At 46.3% G+C, this 16,981-nt stretch overlaps 2 protein-coding genes and 1 long non-coding RNA gene across 3 annotated transcripts; all 3 read left to right on the top strand.

Annotated features, from left to right (window-relative positions):
* Positions 1-124: 124 nt before the first annotated feature.
* Positions 125-1,292, top strand: LOC115394675 (NLR family CARD domain-containing protein 3-like; the record flags this gene model as incomplete). The annotated part of the gene is made up of 2 exons (XM_030100028.1): positions 125-787; positions 1,236-1,292. Coding segments are annotated over 2 exons (720 nt in total), but the record flags the coding sequence as incomplete, so codon positions are not given.
* Positions 1,293-1,531: 239 nt separating this feature from the next.
* LOC115393957 (ribonuclease inhibitor-like) lies at positions 1,532-16,981 on the top strand (the record flags this gene model as incomplete). The annotated part of the gene is made up of 5 exons (XM_030099075.1): positions 1,532-1,734; positions 1,975-2,148; positions 2,418-2,600; positions 2,869-3,051; positions 16,816-16,981. Coding segments are annotated over exons 1-5 (819 nt in total), but the record flags the coding sequence as incomplete, so codon positions are not given.
* Positions 13,711-14,763, top strand: LOC115393991 (uncharacterized). Its single transcript, XR_003931987.1, has 3 exons — positions 13,711-13,762; positions 14,393-14,516; positions 14,687-14,763. It is a non-coding gene; the product is annotated as an uncharacterized LOC115393991 (long non-coding RNA).

Raw genomic sequence — 16,981 nt, 5'->3', positions numbered from 1 at the left:
GGAACCTGAGCTGAAGCAGCTGGAGACAGCTTCCAGGAAGGAGAGCCTCCATCACACTGCCATCAGGGTTCAGGACATCTTCAAAGCCTCGGCCCAGCAGCTCAGACACATCCGAGTGGTTGTGACCAGCGGCGTGGCCGGCAGCGGAAAAACCTTCTCGGTGCACAAGTTCAGTCTGGACTGGGCCGAGGGCCTGGAGAACCAGGATGTCAGTGTGCTGGTTGTTCTCTCTTTCAGGGAGCTGAACCTGATCAGAGAGCGGCCGTACAGTCTTCTCACGCTGCTCCATGTTTTCCATCCGGCGCTCCAAAAGGTGACGGCAGAGGAGCTGGCTGTCTGCAAGCTGCTGTTCATCTTTGACGGTCTGGATGAAAGCAGACTTTCTCTGGACTTCAGCAGCAAACGGCGGCTGGTTGACGTCTCCCAGCAGTCTTCAGTCAGCGTGCTGCTCACTAACCTCATCCGGGGGGATCTGCTGTCCTCGGCTCGGGTCTGGATCACTTCCAGACCTGCAGCGGCCAATCAGATCCCTCCATCATGTGTGGACAGACTGACAGAAGTGCGAGGCTTCACTGACGCCCAGAAGGAGGAGTACTTCAGGAGGAGGCTGAGTGATGAGGAGCTGAGCAGCAGAATCATCTCCCACATCCAGACCTCCAGGAGCCTCCACATCATGTGTGGAATCCCAGTCTTCTGCTGGATCACTGCTACAGTTCTGGAGCACATGTTGAGCAGCGAGCAGAGAGGAGAGCTGCCCCAGACCCTGACTGACATGTACTCCCACTTTGTGCTGGTTCAGACACACAGGAAGAAGCTCAAGTACCATGAAGGACCTGAGACGGGTCCACAGGAGCTGACGAAGGCTGACAGGGAGCTTCTTCTGAAGCTGGGCAGGATGGCCTTTGAACATCTGGAGAAAGGAAACATCCTGTTCTACCAAGAAGACCTGGAGCAGTGCGGTCTGGATGTGACTGAGGCCTCGCTGTTCTCTGGAGTTTGTACTCAGATCTTCAAAAGAGAGTCTGTGATCTTCCAGAAAGCCGTCTACAGCTTCGTCCATCTGAGTGTTCAGGAGTTTCTGGCTGCAGTCTTCATGTTCCACTGTTTCACCAACAGGAAGACAGACGAGCTGAAGACCTTCCTCAGAGAGGACCGGAAACAAATGGGAAAGAAGAAAAATACATTTTTTGATAAAGTGTTGAAGTTATTCAGAAAGAATGACGGTGGTGGTGAAGATGATCATGATGATCGTGATGGTGATGATGCTCTCTCATCTCTGGATGAGTTCCTGAAGAAAGTCCTGCAGAAATCCCTCAGAAGTCAGAACGGCCACCTGGACCTGTTTGTCCGCTTCCTTCATGGCCTCTCTCTGAAATCCAACCAGAGACTCTTAGAAGGTCTGCTGGGTCGGACAAAGATCAGTCCAGAAACCATCCAGAGAGTCATCCAGAACCTGAAGGAGATCAACAGTGATGAAATGTCTCCTGACAGAAGCATCAACATCTTCCACTGTCTGATGGAGATGAAGGACCTCTCAGTACATCAGGACATCCAGAAGTTCCTGAAGTCAAAGAACAGATCAGAGAAACTCTCTGAGATCCACTGCTCAGCTCTGGCCTACATGCTGCAGATGTCAGACCAGGTCCTGGAGGAGTTTCACCTGAAGGAGTACAAGACATCAGCGGAGGGACGACGGAGACTGATCCCAGCTGTGAGGAACTGCAGGAAGGCTCGGTGAGTCCACATGTCGTCATGATCAATGTCTCAGTGATGCTTTTAGAAAGTAGTTTCTGTTGTTCCTCTGTGCTTCCGACGTGTAGTTCATTTGGAGTTTGTCCTGCTGGCCTACAGGGTGGTTTAGAGGGTGGCTTTAAGGTGGCTGGGAGGAAAACTGAAAGATCTGAAGCTCTGATGTCAAACAGTCCAACAAAGTGTCCTCTCTCATAACGTCCTGTCCTCTCTGTCTCATTACAGACTTGCAGGCTATGGACTCTCTGATTCTCACTGTGAAGTGATCTCCTCAGCTCTGAAGTCTGACCCCTCCCATCTGAAACATCTGGACCTGAGTTTCAACAAGCTGCAGGAATCATCAGTGAAGATTCTGTGTTCTGGACTGGAGAGTCCAAACTGTAACCTGGAGACTCTGAGGTCAGTTCACTGTCTGAAGTTAGAATCTGTTGAAGTCAAATGACTGAGAGGAGTTTAGGAGGATTCCAGATGTTGGAGGGACAGAGAGTGGACTGAGCTCTGCAGCATGTTAGTGATCAGCATGTTGATGAGAGCTCTTCTCCACCTGGTGGCTTCAGCTGTTTGGACTTTACATTTCTAAACTCTTCCAGTCTGAACCTTCTTCAGCTCTCAATGACTTCAACATCAGACTTTGTCCTCTAATCTCACTTCTTTCTCTCTTTGTTCAGGTTGATTCACTGCAGTTTGTCCGACATCAGTATTTCTCCCCTGGCCTCAGCTCTGAAGTCCAACCCCTCCCTCCTGAAACATCTGAAACTTCTGAACCTGAGTGGGAACCGTCTGCAGGATTCAGGAGTTGAGCAGCTGTCTGGTTTTCTGGAGAGTCCACTCTGCAGTCTGGAGGATCTGAGGTCAGTTCACTGTTTGTTATACTGTTGTAGAAGGAGAAATGTTTGTCAGCAGCTGTGATCTGAGACTCTGATCCTGCAGTGAGAGAGTGGACTGAGCTCTGCAGCATGTTAGTGATCAGCATGTTGATGAGAGCTCTTCTCCTCCTGGTGGCTTCAGCTGTTTGGATTTTACATTTCTAAACTCTTCCAGTCTGAACCGTCTTCAGCTCTCAATGACTTCAACATCAATCTTTGTAATCTAATCTCACTTCTTTCTCTCTTTATTCAGGTTGTTTTACTGCAGTTTGTCAAAGATCAGCTGCTCTTCTCTGGTCTCAGCTCTGAAGTCCAACCCGTCCCTCCTGAAACATCTGAAACATCTGGACCTGAGTGTGAACCAGCTGCAGGATCCAGATGTGCAGCAGCTGGTTGATCTCCAGCAGAGTCCAGACTGCAGCCTGCAGACTCTGAGGTCAGTAGATGGTTGGAGTGAGTCCATGCTGCTTTCAGCAGGTTTGTACTAAACACAGTCAGTGTGAGAACAAAGATCCAGTGTTTGACTCTCAGTGAGGCTGTGAGAGGAGAACGCTGAGCAGCTTCAGGATTGGACAGCAGAGGACACACAGTCAGCCAATCAGAGGAGCCACAGGCTTGTTGTGTTGGTGTGACAGTGGTGGTCCTTCATGAGCTCTGAGCTGCTGACTGCTGCTCTGAACAGGACTGAAGTCCTCGCTGCTTCACAGAGACTCTGATCATCTCCTCTCATCTCTCTGCAGCTGGAAGAACTGAGAGCAGAGAGGAAGCTGTGTGTCCTGAAGATCTACTGAGGAGAGCAGAGCTTCATCCAGAGTGTCGGTGGAGTAGTGTTATTAAGACCTGTGAGAGTCCAGCATCAAGTCAGGGTTCCTCTAGATGTGACACAGAACAATCACTGTGTGGACTGAACCTCCTCATCCTCCTGCTTTTCTCCATCTTCATGTGATTGGATCACTGGACTTTGTTGAGATTTTTTTTTTTTTTTCCTAAATCCAATGTTCAGTTTTGAATGATTTTCATTCATTTTGGACCTTAACAAGTCACCTTCAGAAGACAATGAGACTCTGTAACCTTCAGAGAGTGAACTGGTCTGTGTGGAGTTTCTCAGCTTCTGTAAAGTGGACCAGGAGCTGCTCAACACTCCATCAGGCTGTTCACCACCTTCACCTCCATCAGCTGAGGATTTGTCCACAGCACAGAGAGTGAGCTGCATGAACAGAGACACTTCCTGTTCCAGTCGGCTCTGATCGTGTCTTGAAAGTGAACTTTGACATTGAAATCACATCTATCATCTGTTAAAGAAAAGCTGAGGACTTTTTTTTTTTTTGTTTTGAACAAAGTTAATATGTTTTTCATTTCAACTTGAGAACATGGTATTGCCTTGAGGTACTGAGCAGAAGTGTGACGTCATCAACGTATGAGCAATTTAATGCCTTTTTCCTGATGCAGAAATGAGCAGCCTGATGTCGATATTCCTTCCTCTCTTTCTCCCACCTGAACTCCCTACTTGTTTTCACGCTTCCCTGCTTCCTGTGTCCACGCCTCACTTTCCAGTTTTCCAATTAACCTATCGTGTCTCATCTCCTCCCCCTCCACAGTGTTTTTAGCCTTTCCTGGTCTTTCTCCAGATGTTTGTGCTCTCATGTCTTCATCCCATAATTCCTTGTGTGCATGGTCTTGTCTGTTTTACGACCCCGGTTTCTGATTTCTCACCTAACTTTTCGACTCTGCTCCTGCTCACTCCTCAATTGATAATGCTGATTTGAATTACTAAAATAAAATCTTTATATCCACCTGAACTGTCTGGGTCTGCTTTTGAGTTCTCCACAGAGGTCAATCTGGAGAACATACCAATAGCGTATTTGTTAAAACATTGTAAGAAAAACTTCCAAAGATATTAGCTCTACACATTTTGACAATTACTTTATGTTCAACTCCAGTAGCAGTTTTACAGAAAACCTGAAAAAGTTTCTGTGCTTACTTCAGAAGATCAAATTCATAGGAGAATATGTGATTTCATTTTATGCACCATATTGCTCTGCCTACTTTGAAACAAATGTGTTGTTGGTGTAAAAATAAGGATTTCCAAACTGCAGCAGGCACAAGCCAGGGAGGGAACATTGGTTAGTGAGGACAGCTGTGTGTGGTCTGGATGTACAGCAGCTACTGTCGTAGGTGGGGGGTTTGTGTGTTGGAGGAGGGGTTATTGAGCAAGTCCAGTAGACCACCAATGGTCCGAAGAAAGTCCTGCCCAAGGAAGCACCAGTCTTGAAACTCAGCCACCACACAGCAGAAGACACAGAGAGGCTACTCAGGCCCTTGGTCATTTCCCCGCACTGGTGTGAACTTGGGGCACTACCTGAGGAGGTGACCCGGCTGGCTACATCCTGAAAAAAGCTTGGAGTGGACTCGGAATCTGAGCGCATGTACAAACACACACACACACAAAATCAGTATTCAACCCAAATTGTATAAACTGTAACCATATCTGTGACGGCTGCTGCCCTATTTCTTTAAAGGGGTCATATTATGCAAAATTCACTTTAAAAATGTGTCTTTACAGTCATACTGCCTCCCAGAGCCTCTGTATGATCCCCCAGAAGTGAAAAATTCAGTCACCTCCCTCAATTGTGCACTCCACTTTTCAGAAAATATACACTCAAACACGCGGTTCTGAAATCATCCTCTTCTTGACGTCATGAAGAGGAACGCCACTCCCCCCCCCCCGGAAGAGAATCCAGTCTTGTCCGTTGTTACTGCTAGCAACAGCAGATGCGGAAAGAGCCGACTGAAGCCTATAGCTGTCCTGGTGAACGCCTTTCCACAAAATGTACAATGATTTCAGAATTCAGAATTCAGAATTGTCTTTATTGTCATCGCAACAAGTTACCGAAGTTACAAGTGCAACGAAATTGCATGGGTTTTTAAGACGCCCAGGCAGCCAATTACGGCGCTCCGTCTTGAAAAGGAAACAGAGTTAAAGAAACTCAGACAGAAATTAGGGGAGGGGGGGAGGGGGGGTGGTAAAAAAAGATACATCAGTTCAGATCACGGTTCCGAAGGGAGTCGTGATTAGAAGTGAGAGACCAAAAAAAGCCAACCTGCGCACATACATAGCAAAAAAAAAAACACGAGACAAGTTGCTATCAGACTAACGGATCAGTGGTTGCAGCTATACATCAGCGCAACACGTCATCACCACTAGTCGTCAGCAGAAAGGTGTGGTGGAGACGTTGAAAATGGGGGAGGGGGTGTGTGTGGCATGTATGTGGCATTTCAGTTCATCAGTCCGTGTACGCGTGTGTGTGGTTTGGCCCGCCTCCCCTTTGCGCTCCAACTCAGATGGTAGTTGACGGGACGGCCTTGAATGAAGCAGTCCAAAGTGAACTTGAGTTGCAGCTGAGTGAGAGAGGGAAAATAGACAAAGCAATCAGTCTTGTCTTGAATCTTCAGGGAGATTTGTTTAGTCTTCCAGGGGCGCCAAACACAATCAGAAGTTATCTTGTTTCGGTGTGGAAGGAGCCGTTTGACCTTCCTTTGCTCGGTTTCTCCACATTTCAGACAGAAGCTGGCTTAACCCTCTCGGCGATGGTGACATCCAACTTGCGTCTCAATCGTCCATAACCCAAAATGTCCACCTTTCGAAAGAGTTCGCACAAACGGTCAGTCTCAGCTTTTGCCCGTTGATTTGAAAAGACCGTCCTCCCTTGGACGTCTTTTGTGGTGGCGGTCTTCTTAATCCTCCAGAGGATCAGGTCGCAGCAGCGGCCAATCAGCAGCAGACCGATCATCATAAATCCGAAAATGTAATCATCCACAATGACCTCGACGGACAGGGGTGCCAGGCATGTGACACCCCTCCACTTCTCCCGGGCGTCCATCACATACCCAGCATGCCGAGTCCCGTCCGGACAGGCAGGATCCCCCGCTCCTGTGCTCTTTGTTGAAAGACTCGTATCAATTGCGTAGAGAGACCAGCTGATCAATTCCATAGTTGATATTTGGTTTGTTCGAAAAACCAAGTCAAGTGATTCCTCCAGTAAAACAGACGAGACAGAGAGCAGCAAGCTGAGACGATAGGGAGGGAGAAGCAAAATAGGGAGCGATAGAAAAAGCGTCCGCCTCCTCCGAGAGCCAGCAAGAAGTTCCAAAGCGTGTTACCTTTTGTGACTGTTGATCCTTGTTTGATGAACTTGTTTCAGGTTGTGACCAGGGGTGAAAGTAAGATAAGATTCTTGCAGGAACTGTGCAACTCAAAAAAATGTTTTAGTTTGCGCGCAAAGCGTGCGAGCATCGTACAAAACAGATATTGATAAAGCCTGCTTTTTTGACATCCTTGAAAGCATAATGTCTTCTTTTTAACTGTTTTAATTTTATTTTGAATGTGTAAATATAATACATATTGTGACGGCGGCCTCTTCATGATGGAGGCAACAGTTGACGAGGACTGTTGACCTGCTGCTCAACCAAGGCTTTTGTTATTGTAACAACAAATATATACATGGAGCATGCTGCTCACACCAAATAATGTCTGCACAGAGGCCAGGTCACTCTCACACCGACACTCACTGTTGGTCCAACATAACGTAAATGAAACTTAACATAAAAAGACCGGAAAAACTGCATCAACACATAGAAAAACAATAACTTAACACACCTATATATATATATATATATATATATATATATATATATATATATATATATATATATATATATATATATATATATATAAATACATGTTGTTTTTAGTTAAAAATTTTTTCTTTGCATTTTTGACCTGTCCTGGTTGTATCTTGAGACGGGGACGGGGACGGGGGGGAGTGTCCTTACATCACCTAGGCAACCAGCCATCCAATGAAAAGAACACATTGAGTTTACCTCACTTCCACGTGTGCTTGTTTGCGGAAGGAGTGATGCTGCTCCATGACAGAGAGACGGAGAATATTTTACGATGCGTGAATCCTACTTATTACTTGTGGATTTATATTTTTTTTATTTTGCAAAAATGACTACCCTGTTGTCTGCAAAAAACACACAACAGTGGACATTGGATTAACGTTACGCTACGGCGAGAGACTGCTGCTACAAGCTGCAACCTGTCACGGTAAGCGAGTGCTCCACTGCTCGTTAGGCGCATTAACCTTGTTCAACACGTCACAGAAGATGTAGTCTGGAGATGAGTTTTATGTATTCATCAATTTTACACTTATTTCGGTAAAATTTGCTTGGAAAAAAAAGGGCTCGCTTTGTATGCATGAGGGAAAGTTGCTTTTCAGAGGCGTTCCGGGGCGTTCCTGTAGAAGAGGCCAGTATATTTCTTACCGGCACGGCGTTCCTGTGTGTTCCGGCTTACTTTCACCTATGGTTGTGACTGTCACCCAGCTGCTTCTGCTGCTGCGTGCGCTCATATTAGCATGAGTGAAACGGTAGCATCGGGGTCCTGACACGTCACCGAGGGGGCGGGGCCACACCTCGGTCACATCTTGACATGGAGTGTGCAGACAGTCACATCTGCCCTGAAGCTGGATCCAAGCTGGAACCAAAGGAATGACAATGGATATGAGTCACAGTGATGTTTATTGAAAGAATCACTCCGTACATGAGTGCTGTTGAAATGCCAGGCCAATAATACCAGCTTATAAAGGCTTGTGACCGTCTGCCTGCACTCCATGTCAAGATGTGACCGAGGTGTGGCCCCGCCCCTTCGGTGACGTCACGGGATCCTGAAGCTAGCTAGCTTCGCAGCTAAAAAGAATGCTCACACTGCTCAGTAATCAAGCGACTGCCAATAGATATGAGTCACAGTGATGTTTATTGAAAGAGGCAGTGTGTACATGAGTGCTGCAGCCATGCCAGGCCAATAATACCAGCTTATAATGGCTTGTGACCGTCTGTCTGCCCTCTTCATGTCAAGATGTGACCGAGGTGTGGCCCCGCCCCCTCGGTGACGTGTCAGGACTCCGATGCTACCATTTCACTCATGCTAATATGAGCGCACGCAGCAGCAGACGCAGCTGGGTGACAGTCACAACCTGAAACAAGTTCATCAAACAAGGATAAACAGTCACAAAAGGTAACACGCTTTGGAACTTCATTGTACATTTTGTGGAAAGGCGTTCACCAGGACAGCTATAGGCTTCAGTCGGCTCTTTCCGCATCTGCTGTTGCTAGCAGTAACAACGGACGCTAGAGGCGTTCGGTCACCAGTTAAAATGGTCACAGGTTGATATGGAACACCGGCCCCCGGACAGGTCGCTCATTTCGGCTGTATTTTCTCATCCATCGCCAGTGTTTAAATAAAGTCAGCTCCTCCACCGTCTTCGGGTGGGTCAGCTGACGAGCTGACAGTTTTTGCTAACTTAGCCACAATTAGCTCGGATGGGAGCGTAGCGGAGCTCCTCTCCCCAGCAGAGAGGCACCTTGAGTCGCCCAGGCGTCTGACTTCCAGGAGCCGAGTTGGGGCCGATTGGGTAAACGGCCCGGAGCTGCTCCACGGAAGCTGGTCTCGAAGCCGGCGGAGATGCACAGCTCGCGCGCGGCCGCTGGGCCGCTCCTCTCCTCGCCGGGAGGCTGCCAAGCTCCGGAGCCCGGCGGAGGCGCACTGCACGCGGGGCGCAAAGTCAACACACACCAGCAGCGCCGTCCGGATGAAGAGGGCTGCTCCTCTGGAGGCTGTCGTGCTCTCGATGTCACACGAACAACACATGATATAAACAGAAAATTAAAAAAAAACACACCTCATTTCACTTCTTCAAGGTCGCTCTGCTCGTCCAGCCACATTGATCTGTAATTTATAGACTTCCAGCAAGGATGAGTACATGGTTTATGTTTCGATCTCAAATGAGTGCTTTTCTTTATCCAATAGTTCCTTGTATGGTTCATTCTACATAAAAAAAACGGTAATTCCCGCGTTTGCTGTTGTCTGGGACCCTGTTCAGCTGATTCTCGTGCCTCCCGAGGCGGCGGAATAACAACATATAGGAAAAAGTTTCTGTCCGTGAGGTCGTGCGTTGTGTTTTATTTTGAAACTTCAGGTGTAACTTCCTGTAAGGTGCTTTCTTAACGACAGTGAATTTACAAGGTGGGCATGGCCAGATGCGTTCAAGTTCATCACAGAAAATAGGCTGTCAAAAACAGGCTGTTCTGAAGAAGGCTCCACAGAGCCACTTTTTAGAACGCTCAAACTCCAAACATAGGACGAATTTGGGGCAAACAAACTTATATACTATGTTTTTGGGTGTCCGTGACCTATATGACGTGACTGAAAAATAGCATAATATGACTCCTTTAAATTTTAAATCATTGATCAATCATCCTTCATTTTATGTGTTGTTGTTGTTGTTGTTGTCAAATCAATTTATCATAACCTTCAGAAATCTAATTAAAACATTTGAAAAGGTCGCATCTTTGTTTTGTGATATAAATGCAGACAGACAGATAGAATGATTGAAGAAGTTGTTATTTCATCCACAGAAGAGTATTTGTGGACAAATATCATTAGTTAAACAGCAAAAACTGCCTTCGTTAAAGAAAAAGAAAAAAAAAATCAGTCCGTGACGCACATTAACTTTCTTCTAGGTCGTGGGTCAGAGTCCTCAGCAACCAGCACAGCAATCAGCACAGTGACAGCTCTGCAGGGAAAAATCCGTGGAAGGCACATGGAAATAAAAAAAAACCTTACATCACATCCATAAGCCAAGTGGAAATTTTGAAGATAAAGTGTATGGTAGTTTCTGGAGAAGCACTGTGAAAATTACAATACAGAGATTTCTCCATTCGATAGATTTTAATGTGGTACGTCGTCTGATCTGTTTCAGAAACTATTTCAAAGATATTGTTGTGTTTTGAAAATCAAATTGAAGTTATTACTCAATGCAGAGACTCAAATGTAAGTCTTAAGTGCAACTTGCTCCACAAAAAAAAAAAAAAAACACTCCGCCAGTCCATGGTGTCCGTGACATTATTTACATGGCCACTAGGAGGCCACTTGATGGTAGCCCCCAATGCACACTGGATGCGGTCCGGCTGTGTTCCGGCTGCGGTCCGTCTCCGGTCCGGTACACCGCAGCACTGTGATTCACACCGCCTGCGGTGTCTCTGCAGTCCGTTGGAGAAGGTTGCCAGATCTGTCCCTATCCCCCGTAAACAATATGAAACCCGTTTAACTCAACAGAAAGCAGCCCAAACCGCCATCTCGGTTGAAAATGCAAGTTAAAACCGTATTTTTATAATAACAAACACGTCATAAACACATAATCACTTCATCAACCCGTCCAACGTGTTGAAAAAGAAGCTTGATTTGGCAGAAACCCGCCCAATCTGGCAACACAGAGCTGCTCCAGTCACAGAGCTGTTTTGTGCCATTTTGGTGTCATTTGATTTCCTGAGTGACGATTTACAAAACCATTCATTCTTCTAATACGTATAATGACTACGTGACGTTGTTTGTTCTGTATTCTATCAGAAGAAGTTAAAAATAGAATATTAAGGCAAAAACACGACACAGATTTCATTTTGAAGTGACTTATTTTGGAAGTTTATCTCGCGTATCGCGTTTCCTTCTGGCAACCGACTTGCTTGTGGCTGGATTGATGCGGTAGGGCTGCAGCATGCTGAAAAATAGGATCCTTGCGGAAAGAGACCGGCGCTCCGCAAGGGCTCTGGAGCCGGACCGCAGCCGGACTGCGGCCAGTGTGCATCACAGCATTGATTTTAATGACAACGGATAAGCTGCGGTGTCCGTTCCGCAGCCGTTCCGCAGCCGGACCGCATCCAGTGTGCATCGGGGGTATTTTTCCGCATGTCACAGCCTTGCCGCGTCAATTCCGACAGAGGCAAGTCGGATGCCGGAAGGAAACACAATGCGTGTACCAAAATAACCCAATGCGCAAAGACACGTTGAAACAACGTCTTTTTAGGGTAATTTTTGTACGTCCAGTCTTGGTCCACTGAAGGTGCAGACTGTAACGCCCGATGACGTCTTTTTCCCAATGTCTTCGGGTTGTACTTTTTTTTAAACGTCCAGTTTTGGTCCACTGAAGGTGCAGACTGTAACGCCAGATGACGTCTTTTTTTAATGTAATTTTGACGTCGGGTATCAACGTCACCAGGACCTCCAGACAAGGGCCAATTCTAGTCCAAATAAGGTCATTAGGGACGTCTTCCCAACGTCTTTTTCGAAATTGGAATGGACCTCTCTTCCCCCTCCTTCCCACTGCGCAAAGACACGTTGAAACAACGTCTTTTTAGGGTCAAATTTGTACGTCCAATCTTGGTCTGCTGAAGGTGCACACTGTGACGCCAGATGACCTCTACCGAATGTCGAATTTTAGATCTGGTTTTTTCTAATCATAATGAATGATCTTGCTTGCATTTGGTGATCAGGTACTTATCTCACCACAGCTATCCATTAGCCCCTGGAACCACAACCTACACACATTCCACCCAGGTTTCCTGATGTTCTTTTACAGTCTCCCATCCAGGTTCTGACCAGGACCAAACCTCCTTAGCTTCTGAGATATGAAGAGTATAGGTAAATTCAAGGCATCTCTTAGCCAGAGTGAAACAGCAAAGTAAGTAACCATAACACACACATATACATATATATTTTAGAGCTGGGCAACAATTAAATTTTTTAATCACGATTAATCGCACCCCAATCCAGGAGTTAATCGCGAGTGATCGCGATTAAAATGGCTCATATGAAGTCTGAAGATCCCATTCAAAATGTGTGTGTTACATAAATAATTTTACAATTCATCAAATATGATTTTTAACCCGTTTTGCCTCACTGGCAACAATTGTTGCCAAAGTTTATCACTGTTATTTTTGACTCACAATAAAAAAAATCTCAAAGTTACTAATGCAACTTTTCACACTGAAATGCTAGTAGACCACTCAGACAAAGGTTTAGACACTTAGACAAAGACACAGCGAACCTCAAAACAACACATCACAAAACTCATGTTACAGTTTAGTCTCCTCTGTTCAGCTGGAGTGCTTGTTTATGAACCTACACACAGACAGAACATGCAAACTGCACAGAAAACCCATGAATGTGCCAGTCAAGGATACGTTATATCATTTAGCTGTAAAAATAAATGTTTGCCAAGTATTTATTTGTGTATTTTTGGTGAATGAACAAAATACTGAAAATGCAAAAAAACATACAAATTTAGGATAAAACAAAGAAATGAACAGACACAAGGACATAAGATGGAGCATGAGTTGTAAGACACCCCTTCAAAGAACAAAGATGCTGGCTGAGTGTCCTCTTCACAGCACCACATAAGACGTGTTTTCATCACATTCATAGGAACAACATAAAGGAACTTGTTAAATTGAAATTAGATGAAACCATTAAACATTAATCGCAGTTGACAATAAGTATCAATGATCTTATGTTTCATTAAAATGCATGTTAATAATGAGAATCAGGACTAATTTGGAAATTGGTGGACATCAAGCAAAACTTTATTAATAACTTATGATATAAATATTGAAGTGCCATCAAAGATAATTAAAAGAAAACATATTGTTTTAAATATGTTGTGTACAGGGGTTTTTTTGGGGTTTTTTTTGCGATGGGCAAAGTGGGTAAGTGGTTATAACTAAGGGGGGCACCTGCGCTCCATAGGGGTGCATGTACAGCCTGCACAATCAGCTGGACAGTTCGGTTCACTCTAAGGACTCCTGTGGTTTCTTTCACCCTCTTGTAGGCACAGGGAGGAAAACATGCTAGAAATTCAATTGAAGAATGGAACATGAGGCGCGTCAATACCAGCAACAACTCTGACACCCCCACCCCCCTTGTTTCATTCGTCTTTGATCCTTTTTTCTTCTTCCCCATCTTTGATGGACAAGTGTTCACCAGTTTTTCTGCTGATGTGTCCCTGCAGATTTCTGGTAAACCGTCGCACATCGTGTTGCATACTGAATTCGCTGTTCTTCCATGAACCCACAAGGGGGCGCAGGACGACGACGATCCACCTGTCAAATAAACATATTTTGTGGTCAGCAAGTCAGCACTCATCACGTACATGGCACCCAACCCACACACACACTCAGTGACTTCCTGTTTAAACTTGGGGGAAAACCGCTGAACGAGTTGAACTTCTCCCTCAGAGCAGCAGGACACACTCAGGGTGAGTACACTTCTCCTAAAGACACTTTATTTCAACATTGCTGCTCAAACAGATATTCATCTCAGAGCTTTGGTTCCACATGAACACATTGAAGACACAACATCAGGACAGTTTTTTGTCGAATCGATTTTCATGTTCAGTTGCCAGCACACACACACACACACCACAAACTGACTTCCTGAAGCCATTTTGTTCCTTTCCTTTACGTGCGCTGAGTCTGAAAACGGTTCTCATGTCTGTTGAGAGGAAGGGGTTTTTTTTTCATGGTAGTCTGTCTTGTACATATCATCAAGGTTGTTGAGCGAATGAAATTTGAGTGTGAGCTGCAAAAAGCAGAAGTAAAAGTCAAAAGTCTCAGAAAATATTGATCTACCAGCAGTTGAAATTGAACAGTTTTCTAAGTTAAAAAGAAAAACAAACAGAAGATTACTTTCCTGAAACAAGCAGCACTGCACATAAGAGTTACAGACAGTAAATACTGCACATGAGCACGAAGGAAATGAGTGGTTTGATCTTTAGGCACCAAACAAAAAGTAACACATTTTTTTATTCCTGGTTTGACGATCAACAAGAGTCCCTGAGAGAATATGACAGAACATGAGCTGAGTCTGTTTCTCGTTCTTCTCTCAGAATGACTGAAGATGTTGACTGACAAGGAAGAGGAGGACGGAGAAGACTCTCTGTCTCTGAGGAGTGACTGGTCCAAAGACTTTCCACCATACTTCAGCAGTGAACCTGGACCTTCAGACACAAAGTAAGAAACTCTTTGTGTGCTTGTATTTACTCAAAACTAGAAAGACTGGTGTTGTGCTCTCTGTCATATTGAGTTCCTGTATTTTGAGGCCGCGTGAGAGTTGAAACAGGAACTTTGTCTCGTTGCTGTGTGATGTGTTGCTCAGAGTAAATGTTTCTTGGTGTCCACAGAGAGAAGAAGAGCAGTGATGTCTGTGAGGAGCAGCAGGACCAGGGTTCTTCATCAGGACTGCAGCAGCTTCTAGAAGAACATAAGAAGAGTCTGAGGAGGAGATGTAAACGTGTGACTGAAGGAAGTGATGAAGCAGGAGGAGGAAGCCTCCTCAACAGGATCTACACTGAGCTCCACATCACAGAGGGACTCAGTGAGGAGCTTCAGAGGGAACCTGAGCTGAAGCAGCTGGAGACAGCTTCCAGGAAGGAGAGCCTCCATCACACTGCCATCAGGGTTCAGGACATCTTCAAAGCCTCGGCCCAGCAGCTCAGACACATCCGAGTGGTTGTGACCAGCGGCGTGGCCGGCAGCGGAAAAACCTTCTCGGTGCACAAGTTCACTCTGGACTGGGCCGAGGGCCTGGAGAACCAGGATGTCAGTGTGCTGGTTGTTCTCTCCTTCAGGGAGCTGAACCTGATCAGAGAGCGGCCGTACAGTCTTCTCACGCTGCTCCATGTTTTCCATCCGGCGCTCCAGAAGGTGACGGCAGAGGAGCTGGCTGTCTGCAAGCTGCTGTTCATCTTTGACGGTCTGGATGAAAGCAGACTTTCTCTGGACTTCAGCAGCAAACGGCGGATGGTTGACGTCTCCCAGCAGTCTTCAGTCAGCGAGCTGCTCACTAACCTCATCCGGGGGGATCTGCTGCCCTCGGCTCGGGTCTGGATCACTTCCAGACCTGCAGCGGCCAATCAGATCCCTCCATCATGTGTGGACAGACTGACAGAAGTGCGAGGCTTCACTGACGCCCAGAAGGAGGAGTACTTCAGGAGGAGGCTGAGTGATGAGGAGCTGAGCAGCAGAATCATTTCCCACATCCAGACATCCAGGAGCCTCCACATCATGTGTGGAATCCCAGTCTTCTGCTGGATCACTGCTACAGTTCTGGAGCACATGTTGAGCAGCGAGCAGAGAGGAGAGCTGCCCCAGACCCTGACTGACATGTACTCCCACTTTGTGCTGGTTCAGACACACAGGAAGAAGCTCAAGTACCATGAAGGACCTGAGACGGGTCCACAGGAGCTGACGGAGGCTGACAGGGAGCTTCTTCTGAAGCTGGGCAGGATGGCCTTTGAACATCTGGAGAAAGGAAACATCCTGTTCTACCAAGAAGACCTGGAGCAGTGTGGTCTGGATGTGACTGAGGCCTCGCTGTTCTCTGGAGTTTGTACTCAGATCTTCAAAAGAGAGTCTGTGATCTTCCAGAAAGCCGTCTACAGCTTCGTCCATCTGAGTGTTCAGGAGTTTCTGGCTGCAGTCTTCATGTTCCACTGTTTCACCAACTGGAAGACAGACAGACTGAAGACCTTCCTCGGAGAGGACTGGGAACCAAAGAATTGTTCTGGAAAAGTGTTCAAGGTCTTTGGATTTGATGATGCTCTCTCATCTCTGGACGAGTTCCTGAAGAAAGTCCTGCAGAAATCCCTCAGAAGTCAGAACGGCCACCTGGACCTGTTTGTCCGCTTCCTTCATGGCCTCTCTCTGAAATCCAACCAGAGACTCTTAGAAGGTCTGCTGGGTCGGACAGAGATCAGTCCAGAAACCATCCAGAGAGTCATCCAGAACCTGAAGGAGATCAACAGTGATGAAACGTCTCCTGACAGAAGCATCAACATCTTCCACTGTCTGATGGAGATGAAGGACCTCTCAGTACATCAGGACATCCAGAAGTTCCTGAAGTCAGAGAACAGATCAGAGAAACTCTCTGAGATCCACTGCTCAGCTCTGGCCTACATGCTGCAGATGTCAGACCAGGTCCTGGAGGAGTTGGACCTGAAGAAGTACAAGACATCAAAGGAGGGACGACGGAGACTGATCCCAGCTGTGAGGAACTGCAGGAAGGCTGTGTGAGTCCACATGTCCTCATGATCAATGTCTCAGTGATGCTTGTGGAAAGTAGTTTCTGGAGTTCCTCTGTTCTTCCTACGTGTAGTTCATTTGGAGTTTGTCCTGCTGGCCGACAGGGTGGTTTAGAGAGTGGCTTTAAGGTGGCTGGGAGGAAAACTGAAAGATGTCAAGCTCTGATGTCAAACAGTCCAACAAAGTGTCCTCTCTCATAACGTCCTGTCCTCTCTGTGTCTCATTACAGACTTGCTGACTGTGGACTCTCTGATTCTCACTGTGAAGTGATCTCCTCAGCTCTGAAGTCTGACCCCTCCCATCTGAAACATCTGGACCTGAGTTTCAACAAGCTGCAGGATTCATCAGTGAAGATTCTGTGTTCTGGACTGGAGAGTCCAAACTGTAACCTGGAG

Source organism: Salarias fasciatus, chromosome 9 (genome assembly GCF_902148845.1).
Source record: "Salarias fasciatus chromosome 9, fSalaFa1.1, whole genome shotgun sequence".
NCBI lineage: Eukaryota > Metazoa > Chordata > Actinopteri > Blenniiformes > Blenniidae > Salarias > Salarias fasciatus.
The sequence above is the reverse complement of the archived record's forward strand: the minus strand, read 5'-3'. Positions and strand labels throughout refer to the sequence as shown.